Source organism: Ursus maritimus, unplaced genomic scaffold, assembly GCF_017311325.1.
Source record: "Ursus maritimus isolate PB19 unplaced genomic scaffold, ASM1731132v1 scaffold_3, whole genome shotgun sequence".
Classification (NCBI taxonomy): Eukaryota; Metazoa; Chordata; class Mammalia; order Carnivora; family Ursidae; genus Ursus; species Ursus maritimus.
The window spans coordinates 61,898,471-61,919,586 of record NW_024425563.1 but is presented as its reverse complement, the minus strand read 5'-3'; the positions used below and the strand labels follow the sequence as shown (position 1 = coordinate 61,919,586).

The 21,116-nt window shown below is 34.2% G+C and overlaps 1 protein-coding gene across 11 annotated transcripts in view; it reads left to right on the top strand.

Moving 5' to 3' along the window:
- PHF14 (PHD finger protein 14) overlaps window positions 1–21,116 on the top strand; it is a 228,355-nt gene that overhangs the window by 93,443 nt on the left and 113,796 nt on the right. For 9 of the 11 annotated variants that reach the window (XM_008686328.2, XM_008686327.2, XM_008686324.2 and 6 more), the window contains 2 exons: window positions 13,637–13,687; window positions 13,810–13,931. In XM_008686328.2, the coding sequence (XP_008684550.1) occupies window positions 13,637–13,687; window positions 13,810–13,931 (173 nt within the window). Of the gene's footprint in view, window positions 1–13,636; window positions 13,688–13,809; window positions 13,932–14,512; window positions 15,518–15,847; window positions 15,927–21,116 lie in introns of those variants that run through there. The other 2 variants (XM_008686333.2, XM_008686334.2) reach the window with 2 other exon arrangements.

The following is a 21,116-nucleotide window of genomic DNA, read 5'->3' as shown; positions in this document are numbered from 1 at the left end:
TCTTGAGCAGGATGGTTCTTAGTTTCCAAGTGTTTGAGTTTCTTCCAAATTTTTCCTTGTGATTGAGTTCCAGTTTCAAAGCATTGTGGTCTGAGAATATGCAGGAATAATCTGTCTTTTGGTGTCAGTTGAGATCTGTTTTGTGACCCAGTATATGGTCTATTCTGGAGAAAGTTCCATGTGCATTCGAAAAGAATGAGTATTCTGTTGTTCTGGGGTATAGTGTTCTATATATATATCTATGAGGTCCATCTGGTGCAGTATGTCATTCAAAGCTCTTGTTTCTTTGTTGATTTTCTGCTTAGGTGATCTGTCTAATGCTGAGAGAGGAGTGTTGAGGTCCCCTAGTCTTAACATATTATTATCTATATGTGTTTTTATTCTGGTTAAGAGTTGGCTTCTGTATCTAGCTGCTCCCCTATTGGGGGCATATATATTTATAATTATCATATCCACTTGTTGGATACATCCTTTAAGAATAATATAGTGTCCTTCTGTATCTCTAACAACAGTCTTCAGTTTAAAATCTAATCTGTCTGATATAAGAATTGCTACCCTAGCTTTCTTTTGAGGTCCATTTGCGTGAAAGATGGTACTCCATCCCCTTACTCTCAGTCTGAATGCATCTTTAGAGTTCAGAATGAGTCTCTTGTAGACAGCAAATGGATGAGTCATGTCTTTTTATCCAGTCTGCTGCAGCATGTGGCGTTTATGGGAGCAGCATTTAGGCCATTCACACATTGAGAGTGATTATTGAGAATCTAGATTTTAATGATGTCATGTTGCCTGTGAAGTCTTTGTTTCTATAGATTGTAAATTTCTGTTCTGTATCACTCTTGGGGCCTTTTTACTTTTATAGAACCCCCCCTTAATATCTCATGTAGGGCTGGTTTGGTGGTTACGAATTCCTTCAGTTTCTGCCGATCCTGGAAGGTCCTTATCTCTCCATCAGTTCTGAATGACAGCCTTGCTGGATAAAGGATCCTTGGCTGCATGTTCTTCTCAGATAGAGCTTTGAAAATATCATGCCAGCCCTTCTCTCTGTAGACAGGTCTGACGTTTTTCTGATATTTTCCCCTCTGTATGTAAGGATTTTCTTCCCCCTGGCCGCTTTTAATACTGTATCCTTGTATCTGATATTTGCAAATTGCACTATGACGTGACATGGTGTAGGTCTGTTCTCATTGACCTTGGGAGGGGTCCTCTCTGCTTCTTGGACACGAATGCTTCTTTCCTTTGCCAGATTAGGGAAGTTCTCAGCTACAATTTCTTCAAATATCTCTTCTAGACGTCTCTCTTTCTCCACCCCTCAGGGATGCCAATGATTCTGACATCGGAACATTTCATTGAGTCAGTAATCTCCCATAACCTACATTCTTGAGATTGGATTTTTTTGAGCCAAGTTTCTGTTTTAACTTTCTCTTCTATCATCCCATCCTCCAATTCACTAATTTGTTCTGCCTCATTTACCCTGGCTATCAGAATGTCTAGTTTAGACTGCATTTGATTCATAGCATTTTTAATTTCTGCCACATTCACTCTCATTTCCGCCCTTAGAGATTCTATATTCTCGTTAATATTTTTGTTAATATTTTTATCAAGTCTACACATCATCTTGACCATTGTTACTCTGAACTCCATTTCTGACATTTTGGTTACATCTGTATCCATCAGTTCTGTGGCAGAGGCCACAGACTCGTTATCTTTTCTTTCCTGGGGGGATTTCTCCTCCTCGTCATTCTGATGAGGAGAGGTTGCGGGGATGCCCAGAGCCCAAATTATTGACCAGGACCCAGGCAGTGTGCACTTGTTTTATAGGGACCTTAGGGATGTGGGCTTCTTGATTTTTCAGCCTGCCTTCTGGGGGAGGGGCCTGCCATTCTGATACTCAGGCAACCCTGTTTGGGTAGAGTCGCCCTGTCCCCTGCAAGGGGGGATGGGGATGGGCACAATGTGAGCTGGTATTTCCGAGCTTTTGTTCTCTGGTGGCTTTCCCTGGCGGTTTGCTGTGACTCGTCTGAGAGTCAGAGCAGCAGTGGCCATAGCCTAGCCTCTGTCTCAGAACAGAGAGATCGCAGTCCACTCTCCACTGAGCTCTCTTGGCCACTTTAACTGTTTCTGTTGGTGCTGCTAAAACCCTGCAGCAGCCCGGGTTGTGCACCCCACAGCCGCTCTCCCAGCCCTCACTTACAAGGTCAGCAAGTCTCTGTCCTTTGTGCTTCTAACACCGCCAGCTCCCCCGGTTTCCGCGCACGCTCTCGAGATGCCTGTTTCAGTGTGGTTCGCGGGCGCTCCGGAGCACCGGTTTTCAGTCTGGTTGGGCATGCACTCCTGAGCTCCCGGTATCAGTCTGGTTCCAGTGAGCGCTCCCAGTTCCTGTTTTCAGTCTGGTCAAGTGCGTGTGCTCCCGAGCTCTCGGTTTCAGTCTAGTTCGAGTATGCATTCCAAAGCTCCGGTTTTCAGTTTGGACGCTTGCGCGTTCCCAGGCTCACGGTGTCAGTCTTCTCCCTCGCGGGTGCCGGTCCATGAGTCTGGCCCGCTCCCCAGTGCAAGTGGCTACTGCTGCCCAGCGCCCGTGCGCATCAGCTCCCTCCCCCTTCTGTTTATCTTCCAATATCTGTACGGGATTCACATCTCCCCACTTCGTACCTCAGTATTCAGCGCTGGAGATGTTCTTTGTAGAGATCCAGATGTATCTTCCTGCGTCTCAGGCTGATTCTGTGGGTTTTCAGGATGGTCTGGTAGATATCCAGCTCGACTCGGGACCAGCTAAAAAAGGATCTCCTCCTCCACCGCCATCTTTTCTCCTCCTTGCAGAAAGCAGTTGCTTTTCTGTTCATAGAGTTTCTGCTACTCTTTTCTTTGTTCTCCAGTTGCATTCATAGATATTCAGAATGGTTTGGTAGCTCTCTAGCTGAATTCCTGGGACCAGACGAACTTTAGGTCTCCTGCTCCTCTGCCATCTTGGAATCAATCCTGTTTCTTTCCTTCCTTCCTTCCTTCCTTCCTTCCTTCCTTCCTTCCTTCCTTTCTTTCTTTCTTTCTTTCTTTCTTTCTTTCTTTCTTTCTTTCTTAACTTCTGGGAGATTTTCTCACCTTTATATTCCAACTCTTTTACTGAATTTCTGATTTGGGGATGCATGTGTACTTTCATTGTTCCTTTTTCTTTTAATAACAGATGCTCTTATTTCATGATGACAAAAACTTCTTTTACCTCTTTAGGAATATTCATTGTAATTACTTCTCAGTTTCTTTTAATATCCTTCATTGTCTTTGTTTCCTGTGGATTACCTAATTCTGTTCATGTTTGTCTCTTTCATATCAAAGCTTTCAGATGACTGGCGATCTTAGATGTCCACTCATATATTTATTTAATAGTAATTAAGTTTATGTGATGCTGTTTTCCCTATAGGGGTGATTTTATGATTGGGGCTTTTTTTTTTTTTTTTTTTTTTTTTTGAGAGCATCTTAAATGTCAGTATCTGTAGTTTTTTCCACATCAATTCAGTAGAAGTATCCTCTTATGTCCTAACTGGTAGGTATAATGTTGACTGTCAGACCTCTGAACAGGTGAGGAGAAGGGAGCTAAAAACCTCACAGTTCAGAAAGCAGAATTCCATGTAAACTGTATAATTTCTCTTTGCTACATTACTGCTCCCTTCTCTGTGCCTGATAATCTATCCTCTAGAGTCTGTCTGGTTTTTTTCTCCAGAGGATAGGCCTCCTGTGTCTGGTGGGAGAGGAGTAATCTCTTGACAGTATAGGGAAGGAGTGAAATCCCTTATACCTTTATGTTACTGAATTTTGACCCAAAGTAGCATTTTATTTCCTACCTATATAGTGATTTCCACAGTGTGGTAAGTGGAATAATGGCCCTCCAAAGATGTCCATGTCATAATCCTCAGAACCTGTAAATATGTTCTCTTACATAGCAAAAGGAACTTTGCAGGTATGACTAAAGTTATGGACCTTGAGATGGAAGGTTAACCAGAGTTGTCCATGTGGGTCCAGTCTAATCACATAAGTACTTAAAAGAAGAGGACCTTTCCTGGCTGTAAGTAAGAGGGAGATGTGGCTATAGACACTGGGTCAGAAAGTTGCAGCATTGCTGCACCGGAAGATGAAAGAAGGAGGCCATGAGAAGGAATATTGACGCCCTCTAGAAGATAGTAAAGTCAAGTAAACTGATTCTTCCCTTAGAGCTCCCGCCCTGAAAGAATTGCAGCCCTGCGAGCACCTTAATTTTAACCTAGGGACACCCATGTCAGAACTGTAAGGTAGTGCATTTGTTTTGTTTTAAGCCACTGAGTTTATGATAATTTGTTACAGCAGTAATAGGAACTAATATAGAGTAACTTGTACATTTCTTTTCACATTTAAAATTAAAATGGGACAATTATTTATAAAACTGTGTTTTTACTTGAAGCCATGCATGTTGGAAACGAATGACACATTCCTTCATATTTTTGAAAAGTTCCAGTAGTACAGTAGTTTATTCATACTCACTTAAATGTTTTATATATCATTAAATGATGTACAGTCAGTAGGTGAATTTTATAGTGCTTAATTTGTTTTTTCAGCACTGATGGATGTTGAAATAATTTTGAAAGGCATTTTAGTTTTTTTTTTTTTAAGATTTATTTATTTATTTATTTATTTATTTATTTATTTATTTATTCGACAGAGATAGAAACAGCCAGCGAGAGAGAGAACACAAGCAGGGGGAGTGGGAGAGGAAGAAGCAGGCTCATAGCGGAGGAGCCTGATGTGGGGCTCGATCCCATAACGCCGGATCATGCCCTGAGCTGAAGGCAGACGCTTAACCGCTGTGCCACCCAGGCGCCCCAAGGCATTTTAGTTTTATTTAGGTGTAAGTTAAATATAAAAATTAATCATTAATGCGGTATTGGTAAATTGGTTCATTATTCTTTAAAGTTTGCTATAGGGACGCCTGGGTGGCTCAGTCGTTAAGCGTCTGCCTTCGGCTCAGGGCGTGATCCTGGAGTTCTGGGATCGAGCCCCACTCAGGCTCTTCTGCTGGAAGCCTGCTTCTTCCTCTCCCACTCCCCCACTTGTGTTCCCTCTCTCCCTGGCTGTCTCTATCTCTGTCAAATAAATAAATAAAATCTTAAAAAAAAAAAGTTTGCTACAATTAAAATTAACTTGATCAACTTATGGCTGATGATTTTTTTTTATAACAACTTTATTGAGGTATAATTCACATACCATGCAATTCACTCATTTAAAGTTTTATAATTTAGTGGTTTTTAGTAAATTCATAGAGTTGTACAGGCATTACCACAGTTAATTTTAGAATATTTTTATTATTGTGGCCCCCCCCCACCCTGAATTCCCACCAGAATCCCTATACCCATTAGCAGCGACTCCATTCTCTACTCTCCCAACCCCAGGCCTTGGCAACTATTAATTTATTTTTCGTCACTGTATGTTTGCCTATTTTGGACATTCCATATAAATAGAGTAATGTAGGAGTGCCCGGGTGGCTCAGTCAGTTATGCATCTGCGTTCGGCTCAGGTCATGATCTCAGAGTCCTGGGATCAAGCCCCACATTGGGCTCTCTGCTCAGTAGGGAGTCTGCTTCTCCCTCTCGCTCTGTGCACATGTGCTCTTTCTTTCTCTCTCAAATAAATAAACCCTTTTTAAAAAATGGAATAATATAATATGTGGTGTTTTATGACTGGATTTTTTTCACCTAGCATAGTATTTTCAGGATTTATTCATGTTATGGCATGTGTCAGTACTTCATTTCTTTTGATTTTTGTATAGTACTCCATTTTATGGCTATACCAAATTTTTAAATTCATCCATTCATCTGTCACTTGATGGACATTTGTGTGTTCGTTTTTGTTTTTCACCTTTTGGCTGTTACAAATCATGCTGCTATGAATATTCATGTGCAAGCTTTTGTGTGAACGTGAGTTTTTCACTTATTTTGGTTGTATTCCTAGGAGTGGAATTGCTGGGTCTTATGGTAACTCTAATTTTAGCATTTGAGAAACTGCCAGACTGTTATTTAAACTGGCCATATAATTTTCTATTCTCACCAGCAGTGTATGAGGACCCAAGTTTTTCTACATACTCACTAACATTTATTATTGTCTGTCCTTCTGATATAGTAATTCTAGAGGGCATAAACTGGTATCTCATTATGGTTGATTTGTATTTCTTTGCTGGCTAATGACACTGATTATATTTTAAAAAGAAAAATATGGTACACCCCCTTTCCCTCTCTTTCATCTGTGCCATGTAACAGTGCTAAAATGATGTTTCTAGTTGGACTCTTACACAAATGAAAAATGACTGAGATTACACATCTGTTGTAAAGCTTTAAGTAATCCTCTATTATTATTTCCCTCATCCCTAATTTTAGTTTGTATGAGCTAAGCAAGCAAAACCTAATGTGATAACGTGATGAAATTCCGAACAGATACTCTGGGAAATAATTGGAAGATTATTGCCAGGCACTTGGGTGGCTCAGTCAGTTAAGCATCTGCCTTTGGCTCAGGTTATGATCCCAGGGTCCTGAGATCGAGCCCCACTTAAGACTTCCTGCTCAGCGGAGAGTCTGCTTCTCCCCCCGCCGCCCACAAATAAATAAATAAAATCTTAAAAAAGAAAAATGATTATTGCCGTGGCACTATTTTCTTTTGCTACCCTTATCACAATTGGAATTATTTTTTTTGTATGTTGTTAGTTTAGTAAATGAACAGAGACCTTTTACGTAATAGAGACCTGGCTATTTACTTCAAATATTTAAACTTTCATTACGTGAATGCTAGGTTAAGTTCAGACAGTAAAACGGACCAACAATTAGAATTGCCTTACTGTGGTACATGGCTGCCTCATTCTTTGGAATAGTTGAAGCTATATGACTATCAGGGATATTTTATGAAGAATTTTCCGAATTGGGTAAAGAGAAGGGATTATATGAACTAATACTTAATTTTAAGATGTATGTGAAATAAACATGATTAAATCCCAGTTCCTTTGACCTCAGTATCTTATGGATCCTTCTTTACATTCCTAGTGTAATAGCCATTTTATTGTCACAATTATCAAGTGGCATAGTTACGCACATACATCTTGCCTTCACTTAAAATTCCAGTATCTTACTTGGATCTTATATTTAGTCATTTTAGTAATGCTTTTGCTACCATCCTTGATTCTTTCATTCTCTTGCCATTCCGAATTCTTTTTTTTTCCATTCCTGCCTGAGAGTTACCAGTTAAATGTGTTTTTTGAGAATTTTTTGTGGTTATTAGGCATTTTCTCTGTACCCGTCTTTAGGATGAATGTTGAGTTTTACATCCTTATTAATGGTACTAAAAATGACCCCTAAATTTAAGAACAATTTTGACTATAGTTGAGATTTTTAAAGATCTGAGTACTATTTTATTTTTATGTTTCACCTTGGTTGCACTTACCATATTTATAAATAATTATTCATGTAATTAATTGGTATCTGTAGGCTCATGGACATTAACTCCCATGTGAATAGGAACTGTCCAGTTTACTACTATATGTCTGTTGTCTTCTACAGGGTTTGGTTCACAGAAAGTATTTAGTATTCCACAGTTCTTTCTATCTTTCACTGTGGCTGTACATCTGAAGCTAGTGTACTTTGGAAGAGTCTTTTTTCTAGCTTCTTACTGTTAGGAAGGGAATTGGTCTTTTTCTCCTTATATATTAATCATAATTCATTGGCGAAACTATAGAATTACTCAAAGGCAGCCTGGGATAATTTTGTGTAAGTGTCTGTTATTTAGACATTTTCTCTGCATTATTTTTTCTGTGGAAACTTTTCACTTGCTTTTATGCAAGGTAATTACTTTTGAAGAAAATATAAATTAGCTTACCTGTGTCCCTTTTGAAGTTATTTTAAAATTGATGTTTGTACTTTTTTACATATTTTCTAATAACTTTAATGTAACTTGAAAGCTTTCAGATTTTCTTTTTGTTTTCTTTACACTTTATGTTATCTAGTGACTTTTCATCTTCTATACAAGTGCCAAAGGACTTATTGAGACCTATCTTCTCAAAGTCTTTTACACACATGCATCATCTTCTACTCTCTTTGAAGTTGTACATCATTTTTCCCATCTCTTACTGTTTTATTTTGTTTTCTAGATCTCCTTTTTTGGGAAAATAAATGCAATAAAAAGTCAAAATAGCTTTTAGCAGCTTTGACTAAAACCATATTGTCTTTCAGGATGCACCTGTTGTTATAGATCATTATTTTGAAAAAGTCTTAAACACACGGTTAAACTGTTTTCCATCTAACTTAGAGTATTGTCTATAGCCTGTTCCAAGTGGCATTCTTAATTTGAGAGATAATCAAATATCTCAGAGTTTACTTTCATTACATTTGTTTTTAAACTAATTTTATACAGGTAAAATAGAAGCCTATTTAACAAAGTTAGAGTCCCAAGACTTCAAGAAACTCGAATATGTTCTGTGTGTGTGTCTGTGTGTGTGTATAATTTTTGATGCTAGTTTAGTGGAAACAGAAATGTTTGGACTCAGCTCTATTGAAATGACTATAGGTTATTGTGCATTGTTTCTTAACTTGTTATCTTTGTACTTTTTAAATTAAATTATTGCAGTTCTTGGAAGAAAGGGTTATATATGGAAGCTTTATGTAAAAGAGTTATAGAGTCTCTTATTAGACTCAAGGTGACCTCTGCGGTACTAAACAGATTATGTAACCTCTGTTTGTTATAGATCCTTAGAAGAAACCCTGGCAAAAATTTTTGTGGTGAACTGGACTATATTTAACTCACTTTGGTACACTTGGAAGAGAACTACTATGAATATCCTTAGCTCAAATAATCCTGTTTAGAGCCTAAAGGCTCCTGTTGTGCTTTTTGCCCCTTGGAAATCTATCATTTTTATTTACTTCCTGGAGTGTGGAATAAGGAGAACAAAGAATAGGCAGAGCATCAGGATTTTACTTATTTTGAATATACCATTATTCGTGAGAAGGGTTTTATGGAATCATTTATTTATTAATATGTAAAATGTGTAATTTGTTTTCTAGTTTTAGGCTTGTGGTTATTTTAATTTATAGTGTTAAGAAAAATTGGTCATAATTTTATTCTTCAACATACTTTCCTAACTCTATTAATATAAATTAAATTAGATAAAAACTAAACTGTACAGCCATTTGACAAGAAAGGAAAACACTCACTTATGGTGATCACCATTCCATCTGTTATATGCCAGTAGCCAATAGAAACAGATAGTGCTTTATTCACACCTTCTTTATATGTATAACGTTTTATTTTAAATATTTTATGAGCTTTGATATATGACTGTTCAGTATATTGTTTTATAATTGGAAAACATTTAGTTTTTTTTAGGAATTTTATATAAATTTATGTAGAAAAATTAAAAATAAATTATGTTGAAGGATTTTTGTAAAACTGCCACACAGCTGTTGGCATTTATTCCTCAGCATAAATCTGAATTTTAGCTTGACAGAGGTTTTCAAGGTTTGACCTAATTGTCCTTATTACCATTGAATTTGGAGTTTTGTTCATGAAGAAGCATTTTCTCTTTTTTATAGAAATTACACAGGGAAGCATTTCTTATGTTTTTTTTCTAACTACGTAGAGCTTATTTATTAACTGTCATAAAAAGATCCATTTTAAATTTAGAGAAAACAGTACGCAATGAATATGTGAAACCCATCTTAGTGAGATTGAAGATGTTGAGGCACTTTTAGTTTTAAGTTTAGTTCATTTGTCAAATGAATCATTCTAACCTTGGGAAAGTCATCATGCACCTAACTTCATTGAAAATTAAAATAACCCCAGCACTAAAGAATTAATTAAAACTTGTTATAGGTTTTCTAGTCCAAATGAGTGAAGTTATTGAAACATTTAATTATTTGTTTCAGATGAATAAGCTATTAAAATGATGCTTGGTAGCTAAAAGTACTTTACTCCTTTTTAACTTATATATGCATTGTCTGTAATACCATGCTACTCTCTTTGTGGATATTTTATCACCACCTGTTTTCAAGAAAATGTACCATAGGCAGATAAAGAGCCAGGTGATCTATGCAGCTCAGATTGTACTTGTTTCTTAGGCAAATAAAATTCTTACAAAATAACAACACAGAAAAAAAATGGAAATACATCAAGTTTTGGAGTGAGTTTCAAACTTTCATTTACTCTTAATACCTTAATAATTACAAAAGAAAGCACAATTTGCATTTGGACCCTCAGTCATTTGGAACTTTGAGGTAATACATCTGTGTTAAGTTCTAAAGCATATATTTTCCTGGTTGTTGGAGGAGTTGGTATTATGAAAAGTTGTGTTTAGATTAAATCCTTTTTTTTGTTTTTGTTTTTTTTTTGGAAATATTACTAATGTGATAAATGCTGAAGAAGAACCTTGCTATGTTTTACTTTGGTAATGGATCATGTTAGTCATTGTACTGTATAGAGTACCAAATTGGGTAGAATATAGTGTCAATTTAAGGTATTGAGGTCCTCTTCATTGGGTAAAAGTCTCTACTTGTTTCAAAATAGAATTCTTCCTATAGGCATCACAGTGTTATAGTTTAAGTATTCAAGTCAGAATGAGAGATTTGTTTTTTTGTAATAATTTTACTCATCTCTACTTGGATTACACTATTAACCTTGGATTTGGCAGGCAAGAAAAATCACTGAATTCAGAGTTGAGATACTTGGGTTTGCAGTTTACTTCTGTCAGTTACCAGCTGTGTGATAACCAGATCACTTCCTTGGACCGCTTTTTCAGAATTCAAAGATGCTCTAATTTCATATTGCTTGTAACACCTTTGTTTTTCTGGCTGGAAGTTGTTTATGTTTAGTTACTTAAAATCACCACAGGAATACATCATTGGTTATCATTTGATAATAAGTGTACTTAATTTAAAATGTTTTAAATAATTATAAATACATTCACTTTAAAAATAGCACTTTAATAAGACATATACTTCGAAGAAATTTATACAGAAATTTAGCTATGTCAATGTGTGATAGTATCACTTATTGACATTATGCCTTATGATACTCATTACAGTATGGGCATTAAAAACTTCCAGTTGATGGAATAATACCAGAGGTTTAAAGATTTAAAGTATTAATAAGAAATGGTAAATTATTGGGACACCTGAGTGGCTCAGTCAGTTAAGCGTCTGACTCTTGATTTCAGCTCAGGTCATGACCTCCAGGTTGTGAGATTGAGCCTCAGGTCAGGCTCCTTGCTGGGCATGGAACGTGTTTAAGATTAAGATTCTCTCTCTCCCTTTACCTCTGTCCCTCCTCTCTTCTTTCTGTCTCCCTCTCCCCCTCCCTCCCTCTTGAAGATCTTGTAGATCTTCAAAAGAATTGAAAACATGAATTTAGTGCATTCACATCTGTTTTAAAAATTAATTCAATGATTAGATGATTCAAAAATTAGTAGTTTGCTACTAGATAAAGTAGTTCAAAAATTAATATGTACTTCAAAAATTAATTCAGTGGTTAGATAATTTAAAAAACTAGTAGTAGTTGACTTTTATGAAAAAAAAACAACCCAACTACTGCTAGTTTACTTCTAAATAAAGTAGTAAACTGAATTGCTACTGTATTACCTAAAGATGGGTTGAATGAAGAGAAATGTGGAAATATGTGAGGCCTTTTGAGCATTCTTAGATGTTTAGAGAACTGAAATAAGTCATTTCAATATTTTCCCTTTTTTTTTTTAAATAAAATTTTATTTATTTAAGTAACCTCTGCCCAGCATGGGGCTCAAATGAATGACCCCAAGATCAAGAGTCACATCCTCTTCCACCTGAGCCAGCCGGTGCCCCAAATATTTTCCCTTTGATATCGGTTATTTGGATCACCTGATTGAAATGCCCTTATGCATAAATTATGCAAATTGAAAAATAGATTACTGGAGAAGGGAACAATAATTTATCCACTTTGTCAACTGTTTCATCATTTGCATTATCTAGTATAATTATTTATGAGTTTAAATCTAACCACTTATTTATTTTATTAAAACAAATTTATTGAGCTTTTATGTAATACATATTGTATTAAGTTTAATTGGTTCTAGAAATATGAATATGATATGGTTCTTACGAGTTTTATGATAAATTGTGTTGGAGGACAGAAGTTGAAGCATAAAGGACAGGAATGTCAAGAAAGGAAAGATGAATATGTAAAGAGCTTAGCCTCAAGGTTTTGGGTAGAACTTGGATAAGTGTTGTCAGTATTAAGGGCTCTTTTACACTGATGTTCTCAGACTTTAATGTGTGTATAATTTCCTTGCAGATCTTGTTAAAAGGCAGACTCTAATTCAGTATGGTGAAGTGAGCATGAGCTTTGATGTTTCTGACAAGCTCCCAGGGCATGCCAGTGTTTATGAGCTATGACTGGTATTTTGAGGAGGAAGACTTAGTGCTGTTTTTTAGAAGTAAGAATAGACATATGTAGGGCCTGCACTTTAAAGCCTTTTCCTGGATATAGTCTTACTTTTTCTAACTTATTCTATAATGTAAGTAGGACATACTGATTAGCAATACAAATGTAAATGAACACATAGTTTATAAAACTACTTCTTTTGAATAACTAATTTAGTCAGCTTTTGGTTATCTTTGGGCAGATGAAACAGTATGCAATTAGCCATGGTATTAAATAATAAGAGTGTTGATATTATGAAGAATTGAAATGACAGTCATTTAGGAAAACATCAGTGTACTTGTACTAGACATCAGTTCTGTATAGGATTATTTGGTACCTATTCTAATTTGGGAATGTTCCTTGATCTTAGCAGTCAGGCAAAAGAACTGTGGGAACGGTGCCTCCTTTCTCTTTCATTCTCTCTGAAGAACTATGGTCTGCACATGGGGATTATAAATCTACAGAGGCTGGGCAATGTGGGTGGAGATTTTGAACATATTGGATGCAAATATTACCATATTTTTATTACTTTTAGTATTTAGATGTCATCTTTCTAACGGTAAATGTGTTATGAAGTATATAGGATGTAACATTTCAACGATACAAGTTTAAAATAAGTCATTTACACCATGTTTTAGTTAGGTGTTTTTTGTTTTTGTTTTAAAGTGGGTTCCATGCCTAGTGTGGAACCCGAATTTTAGTTAGTTTTATTTCCTCTAGGATTTAGGGACATCTGAGATCTTTTACTCCCCCTTTTTAATGGCAGTTGAAAGCTGATTGGTTATGTTATACAAACATGTATGTACTCTACACACACGTGTATGAGTCCAGGTTTAGCATTTTGGCTGTAGAGGTCATGGAAGTTACAAAATTTTAAATGCTCTGGGTAAATCATAATTGTGTGACATGTATGAAGTGTTGAGAAGTATTCCAATTGATTTTGAAGAACTTACTTTTCCAATCAGATAGTTGTGCAATTTAAAAGTAAAGCGCTTGTAAAGTGTATTTAATTTGTCATGTTTTTATCTCTTATGACATATTGTAACATAGTGCACTAGAGCAATACAGTATTAATTAGAAAAACTAATTTTCTAAGTGCTTAACTTAAGCATTAACATTTAACAGAGAATATTTGTTTTTATTATTAATTAAACATTAGATATTTTTGTGGAATTTTTTTTTTTTTTCTCAGAGAACCAGAGGACGAAAGCGAAGCTTCATTCCTGAGGAAGAAAAACATGAGGTTGGAATAAGTTAAGCATTTTTTACAGTCTAAACTTTGAGAAACTTTCTTGCTTAATTTTTTTCTTTTTTCCTCATATCCTGATTTTGTTTTATGTTTTGTTTTGTTTTTTTGTATGGCAGGAAAGAATTCCTAGAGAGAGAAGGCAAAGGCAGTCTGTGTTACAAAAGAAGCCTAAGGCTGAAGATTTGCGAACTGAATGTGCAACTTGCAAGGGAACTGGAGACAATGAAAATCTTGTCAGGTAATTTGGATGCTGAGACTTTGTCTTTAGGGGATTAAGATTCCATCTTCATCATTTTCTCATCACAGATATAATGGGGGAAAAATCACAGGATAGGACCTTCCTTAAAATCTTATTTAGTGGAAATAGTAGTTCAGAAACAGATTTCATCCACTTATTAACCTGCCACATATGGTTATTCTCTGGCTTTAGGTGTAATTAAGAGTGATAATCTGGATTTTGAACACAAAAAACAATTTTTTGACAAGAGCAGTGGTAATGCTCTGTATATAGAGGCCACAAAAATAATTTGCTCTAAACACTTTGTACAGAGATTATTTTATTTTATAAAACAATAAAATTACTAGGTTGTTACATATATAAAAGTTGAAGTTTATTAGTAGTAATGATAAGACAGATTCTTTTTTAATGACAAGAGTTTCATTAGTACTTCCTTACCATTTATCAAAACGAATGTGTTAAATGCTTCTCTCATGAAATAAAGAAAGGTGAAAAGATGGCCTAGAAAGATTTTTTGTTTTGTTTTGTTTTCTTCTTTGTTTCTTTGTTTTGCTTTGGTACTTTTTTTTTTTTTTTATCAGACATAATGCTAATCAGGAATCTCAGCTGATGTTGCACAGTGACTCTTCCTGAGGGTCCAGAGACTGCTATTTTTAGCCTTTGCCTCTTTTGCTGAGATGAAGAAATTACTCAAAGCCCTGGGTGATATGGAGGAGTGGGTGAAGTGGGTGAGCAAAAGGAGATGTAATTTAAAAGTAGTATCATTCTTTCAAACGACAGTGACACAAAGAGTCTTTTAGTATGTTAAGGAAACCATTTCTGATTTCTTTCAAAAATTGTCTTTTGATAAAGCCCTGTGAAATTACCTGAGGGCACAGAAATTAAATGTTTCAAAAAGAATGAATTGTTAAAACATATATTAGTACTGTTAAATCATTTTAAATATTTGCTTCCAAAATGGTGTCATTGATTTGTCATTAAAAATCTAATTTCTCTTTGTTTTAATTTCTCAAATAAAGGCATGCAGTTTTAAAATTTTATGAGTTTTTTATATTATCATTAAAGAATGAAGAAAATAAAAATTCCAGTGAAGAAATACAAAGTGCTTCCATAAAGTTAAGAAGGTCTATCATGTTTGGTCAGTGATCTCTGAAGTAGTACATACAGAATGTCATTAGAGCTCTCCTGGAGATGAAACTCATTTAAATTTAGGATAGAGTAGTTCCTGTATCAGAAGATACAGATGAGTAATTCTGACCACAATACAATGTTTTTTATGTTAAAAAAAAAAAAAAAAGAAATCCCAACCATACGCATAGCATGATGGAATACATTAAACAATAAAAATAAATAAAAGAAAAAAAAAAACATTAAACAGTCTTATATAATGAACAAAAATTCAATCTAAAGGAAATCCCCTTGGGGTTGAGGGTTGCATCGTGGGACATGATCAGTTTGAAACAGTAATTAAAAACTTAGAGAACTGGTTATTCTCTCTCTCATTCTTTGAAACTATGTAAATATCAATCCTCTTATTTATTTTTTCAAGATAGGAAGATGATTCATGACATTTTTGCTGCAGGACCTATACATTTTTACCAGGTTTCTATTTATTTATTTTATTTGCTTGGTCATATATTTGAAAGAACCTCAGACATAAGTTAAATTTTTATTTTAAAAACCACTTTATAATAAGAGCATCTCCAACACATCATATTTTAGTTATCATTAAAAAAAAAGTAGGTACAATCTTTCTTCGATTCTTGATGAGATTTTTAAAATAGTATTAGCCTTTCCTATCATTTAATTAATTTCTGTTATAAAATTTCCATTCCTAATTGCATTTTTATAATATGCCAATGTCTGGGATTTTGTGGAAAGTCTTCTGGAAGGTAAAGATATTTTTGTTACTCTAGAAATGAATATTCAAAGTCTTCTTGGTTTTGCCTTGTTAAGAAGATAACATCACAGATTTTCTGCAAAGGTTTTAAAGAGGTAATGTTTAATGTTTTTGAGGATAAAATAAGCTGCATATAAAGCAATCCCATAAAATGTTTTATGGTTATAATGTGATTCTTCTGTTAAAAAAAATACATATTCAGTTTAAGCACTATTGCTCTTGGGTAAAGAATAATTTTTTTTTTTATGTAGAATTTCATGTGTTTAAAAAGGTAATCTTATAAATTAATATCAGCCATTTACCCTAACATCTCTTTTATTTTCTAATTGGTACCATTATTGTTTGCAAATCACCCCCCCCCCACGAAGTCTATACTTTTATGATTAAGTTGCATCTTAAGTATTATCTACACATGCTATTTTTAACTTTAATTTTAAGACATTATAAATTAGACTTTATTTTTCCTAAAGATATATTTCAGTGCTTAGTCAGAGTTACATTATACTTATTATGTATGTCTATTAGGTTCTCTTATAAAATTAAACTTCTTAGGTGGTAATTTAATATTTTGCTGAATATACTATATTTTTTTTCTCAATTTCCTTTGAACTAATGTACTTGAGTCACTAGAACCTGCTGTTAAGCAGCTTTGATTTTTGAAACCACACTTCTCTATGTAATTCAGGCTATATAAAAAAAAATTCCTTCTTAATTATGTTCTTGGCTTTTTCAGTTATTTGTATATGTGTATATGTGAATTTACATGTGTAATTTTTTAATATCATTGGGAAATTGAGTTCAGTTAATCCATTACCTGTGATACTAGGTTCCAACTGTTATTTTTGGTTTGCCTCTAAGTTTTCTTCAGGTCTTTGGCAAGTAATTTAGCATTTCTGTGTCTCAGTTTTTCCCTTTATTGTACATGATCAAAATTATACTCTGTTCCATTAGGGACTTAAATGAGTAACTACTGAGTGATAAATATTTTCCATATAAAATAACAAGGTAGTGGTATTGTTTAGTAATACAAAGGATACATATATGTGGGCTCCGAAATAAGGGTTCCAATTGGTAAATATGTTTTAGTAATAATACATGCTTATTTTTGCCTTTCAGAGAATGTGCATGCCCTGTTTTTGTTGAATTTGTTGAAACATGTTCTCTAAAATGATTAGACTCAGCTATTTCCACTAGACATGGGAAATCTGACAATGGTCAAGGTCCTAAAAAGAAAGATGGTTTACAGTATCTTACACATTTTTAAAAAATAGCGCCTCCATTTTGCCATCTGCTTTTAAAATTGAATTAAAAATTATGTGGGAAATTTCCAGTTACAAATGTGTATTTCATAATGCTAAAGGCCAAATTGAAACTCTGTTTTGGAGTTGTGAGGTCTTTCTAGGTATTTATCTCTTTGTGATGGATGTTCTTTGTTTGAGGTAGTTATGGCCACGTAGTGATATATTACTGGTTTTTGTTCTCACATTTCCTGAAACAATTAATACTCAGTAAATGCTTGGTAAATGAATGACTATTTCATATAAGTAATGACTGATCATTCTTTGCTGAATTAATAAAAAAAATTTACTGTTATAATTTATTCCTAGAACAAATAGGTCATTAAATGTAAGTATTTGATGAAGATGTTTAGAAGACTTAAAAGAGGAAAGTTACTTTTATGTCACTAAAAATTAGGGGATGAATTTTTTCTGTGTGTTAGGTAAGGAAATAGGAAGTATAGATCTGAGATTAGTTAGTTGATACATTAGTGTAGCAAACAGATATGAAGTGATCCCTCTCACTGATCATATTTGATTTGCAAAAGATAGATTTTTAGATGTCAGTGTGCCTGTCTTCTAAGTGTTTATCAAGCTATCAGATTAGGAATAAGACCAAACTTTTAGACTTCAAATTTTTAACTGTGTAAACTCAGTATGACACATTTTATTACTTAATGGGAGCTAAGAGAGAGAAAAAAGTTTTCCTAAAACTAAAAACCCTAGAATCCTGTCGGTTTCCTTAGAAAGTATCTTTAATTTTATTTTGCATTGTGGCCATTACTCAGAAGCACTGAGTCTATGAAATGATCTATGAAGCTATTTTACTTTTATAGCTAAGTCCATACTATTAAATGCTTTCTATATTCTCTTCCTTATTTGAGTATATGGCAAATTATATAGATATTGAACCATTTTGGTTGTAAGATTAGGATGTCTGTTTGGCCTCTTAACGATATTGTTAGCACTTTCACATTTTAAATATCTGGCTTCTGAGTGCTTCCCTTTTAACTAAATTTGATTGTATCATAAGCTTTTAGGAACACCAGCAAAAATTCATATTTATCAGATTTTTATTTCAAATGTTAGTCTCTTTGATTACTCAGATTTTTTTTTTTTTAATTACCTGTTTTGTTCAAACATGTATGGAGGCTTATTAGATTATCTGTGTTGTAGTTGAAGGGTTGTTTTCTTGGAGATTTTATCAGACTAGAGAGTAAAGGTAAGATTAGGAATAACTTGTTACTATACTCATGGAACATCAGATCACTGAAAATGGATTGTTTTAAATTACTTTAAAAAATGAGGGGCGCCTCGATGGTTGATCATCCGACTCTTGGTTTCTGCTTAGATCCTGATCTCATGGTTCTTGGGATTGAGCCCTGTGTCATGTCCAGCTCCATGCTCAGCACGGAGTCCACTTGAGTTTCTCTTTCCCTCTGTGCCTTGCCCCCCGCCCCCACCGCACATGCACTCTCTCTAAAATAAATAAATCTTTAAAAAAATACCTAAAAAAGTGAAACCTAGTGTTATTTTTTAAAAGCAGTTAAAATTGCAATTGGTAGATTTCTTAAAACAAATAGAATGTGTTACTTTAATTATGCACTTGTTAGTTTACTGTTTCTTGTGCAGTTTATCACATAGTAATCATTCTTAATGATAAAATTTGCATACTGATGTAGGAATGTCATGATTGTAAGTGGTGGTGTTTGGATTATTTGGATAATTATGAATTAAAACCTAGAAACAACTACAAGCTTTAAAATGATTTGTGTCTTCTAATAACTTTCAAATATGTGAAAAACAGGCATTCCCTCTACAAAGACATTTCTGGACAAACTTCTGTTTTTATTCTTTGCCTCTACCAGCAATTTCAAGGATAGGTTTTAGGTTTTTGTTTACTTTGTTTTGTCTTGTATTCCCGAATCAGTGGTTAGTTAGTACCATAAAGTTACCTTATTCTAAAGGACTACTTCCAAAGCTTGAATTTTAATTACTTTTTTCAGTTATGTGTGGTAAAATGTATCACCTTATGTCACCCTGACAGCCTTTGTGATATATCTCTTTGTTCAAGTTTGGCTGCTACTCTTTATGGTACATGTTTAACTTGTCTTTTGTCTCTTGAAAGTATAACCATCTTGAAGGCCAGTCTCTGTTTCACTTAACCTTGTATAGCTTTATGTTCTCACTCCAAGTTACTGGACCCCTCCCCCTCAACCATGGGGTTTAGTGGCTTACACACTTCTCAGGAAGTTGCATTAAGGAATCATTGCCAAGATATTAAATCTTAATAATTTTTATGTTAGATTTAATATGAGAAAAAAAGTAGAGAAACCTATCAAAATTTCTCAGAAGACATATGGACTTCCTGTTAACTTATAGACTGAAGAAATACACTGCTTAACTCCTTTAATAGGATTCACATAAAAAGGGGAGAAAAGTCTGGGATTCTAAATCCAAACTGATGAAGCCTTAGGAATTATTTGAAAATGTAAGCAAAGGAACATAATTATGACCTCTTTGAAATTTTATCTTCTTAGATTTTTAACTGTCCTTTTAAATTTTTATATATAATTTAAAAATGATTGTAGAAACAGTTGCTTTTCAAAGAAATTCTGATATGATTAGTAAATAATAGCATCATCTAATACTTAAGCAAAATGAAAATTCAGTAAAATTAAGAACACCTATTTCTATTGCATTCTGGAGTGTTTAACATGATTATGTCCCTGTATTGAAAAAATATAAACTTCCATTTTGTTTAGCACACAGTTGAGTTTTGGCATCTTTAAAAAAGATATTACTTTATGAGGTCATCTTTAGTTTTTTGAAAGCCTAATTTATTCTTGGAAACTTGGTTGTTTAATTGTATTAACTTTTGCATAACACAGGACATAAAGCTATAAGAATGACAATATTTAATATATGAATAATGCTAGAGTGTATAAAGAAATCAGTCTGATTATTGATTAACAAAGATGTTTTTCTCTTATTAAAGATAAATAGGAAAAAAAAGTTTTAAGATATATTATCCTTGGTGATACATTTTTAAAAGTAGATGTTTTGGTGAAATACAATCTTAGTTATTTGGATAGCTAATCTATTTAACAGTGGCTGTCCCTAAATAGAAACTTGATCATACATGTTTTGTTTCAGTGTTTTAAAATCTAGACTGTGTCAACTACATAGACAAACAACAATTCAATCCCTAAAATTGTAAATTCTAAAGTAATAATGAAATGATGAAACAAGCTTAAACAGTTTCATGGAAATATTGTTTCCATTTATTAAAATATTTAAAAGTATCATGTCCAAAAGTTCTGTTTGCTTGAGTTTAGAATGTATAGGAGGTAGTTTCAGAATTGCCAACCCAAACAACTACAAAAAGTAAATATACTAAGTTCACTAGTATGAATTTGTGTGTGTGTGTGTGTGTGTGTGTGTGTGTGTGTGTGTGTGTGTGTTGGGAGGATGGTAATAAGTTATATACAATGAAATGCATAAATATTAAGTGAATAAATTGATGACTTTTCAGAAAAGTATACGCTCATGTAACCCCCATTTCTAATAAGATCTGGAACATTTCATCAATTCCAAGAAGCTGTGTCCTTTCTTAGTCATTCTTCTCAGAGGCACTCATTTTGCTGTTTTTTTTCAACCTTATGTTAGTTTTGCCTCTTGTAGAATTTCATATAAATGATGTGTTATTTTTTATTTGATGTCAGCTGTTTTAATGGTAATGTAGGGAATCCCACTGTGGTTTCAATTTACATTACTCTGATATGTACCTATGTGATATATAGGGCTGTTGAGCACATTGTCATGCACTCTCTGGCCAGTTGCATGCCTTTCTTTCAGAACTAATTCAAACATATTTTCCTTATTCATGGCTTGCCTATTCATTTCCTTAATGGTATAATTTAAAGAGCAGAAGTTCCTAATTTTGTTGAAGTCCAATTAAGCACCTTTTTCTTTTATGATTAATACTTTTGTTTCCTATCTAAGAAT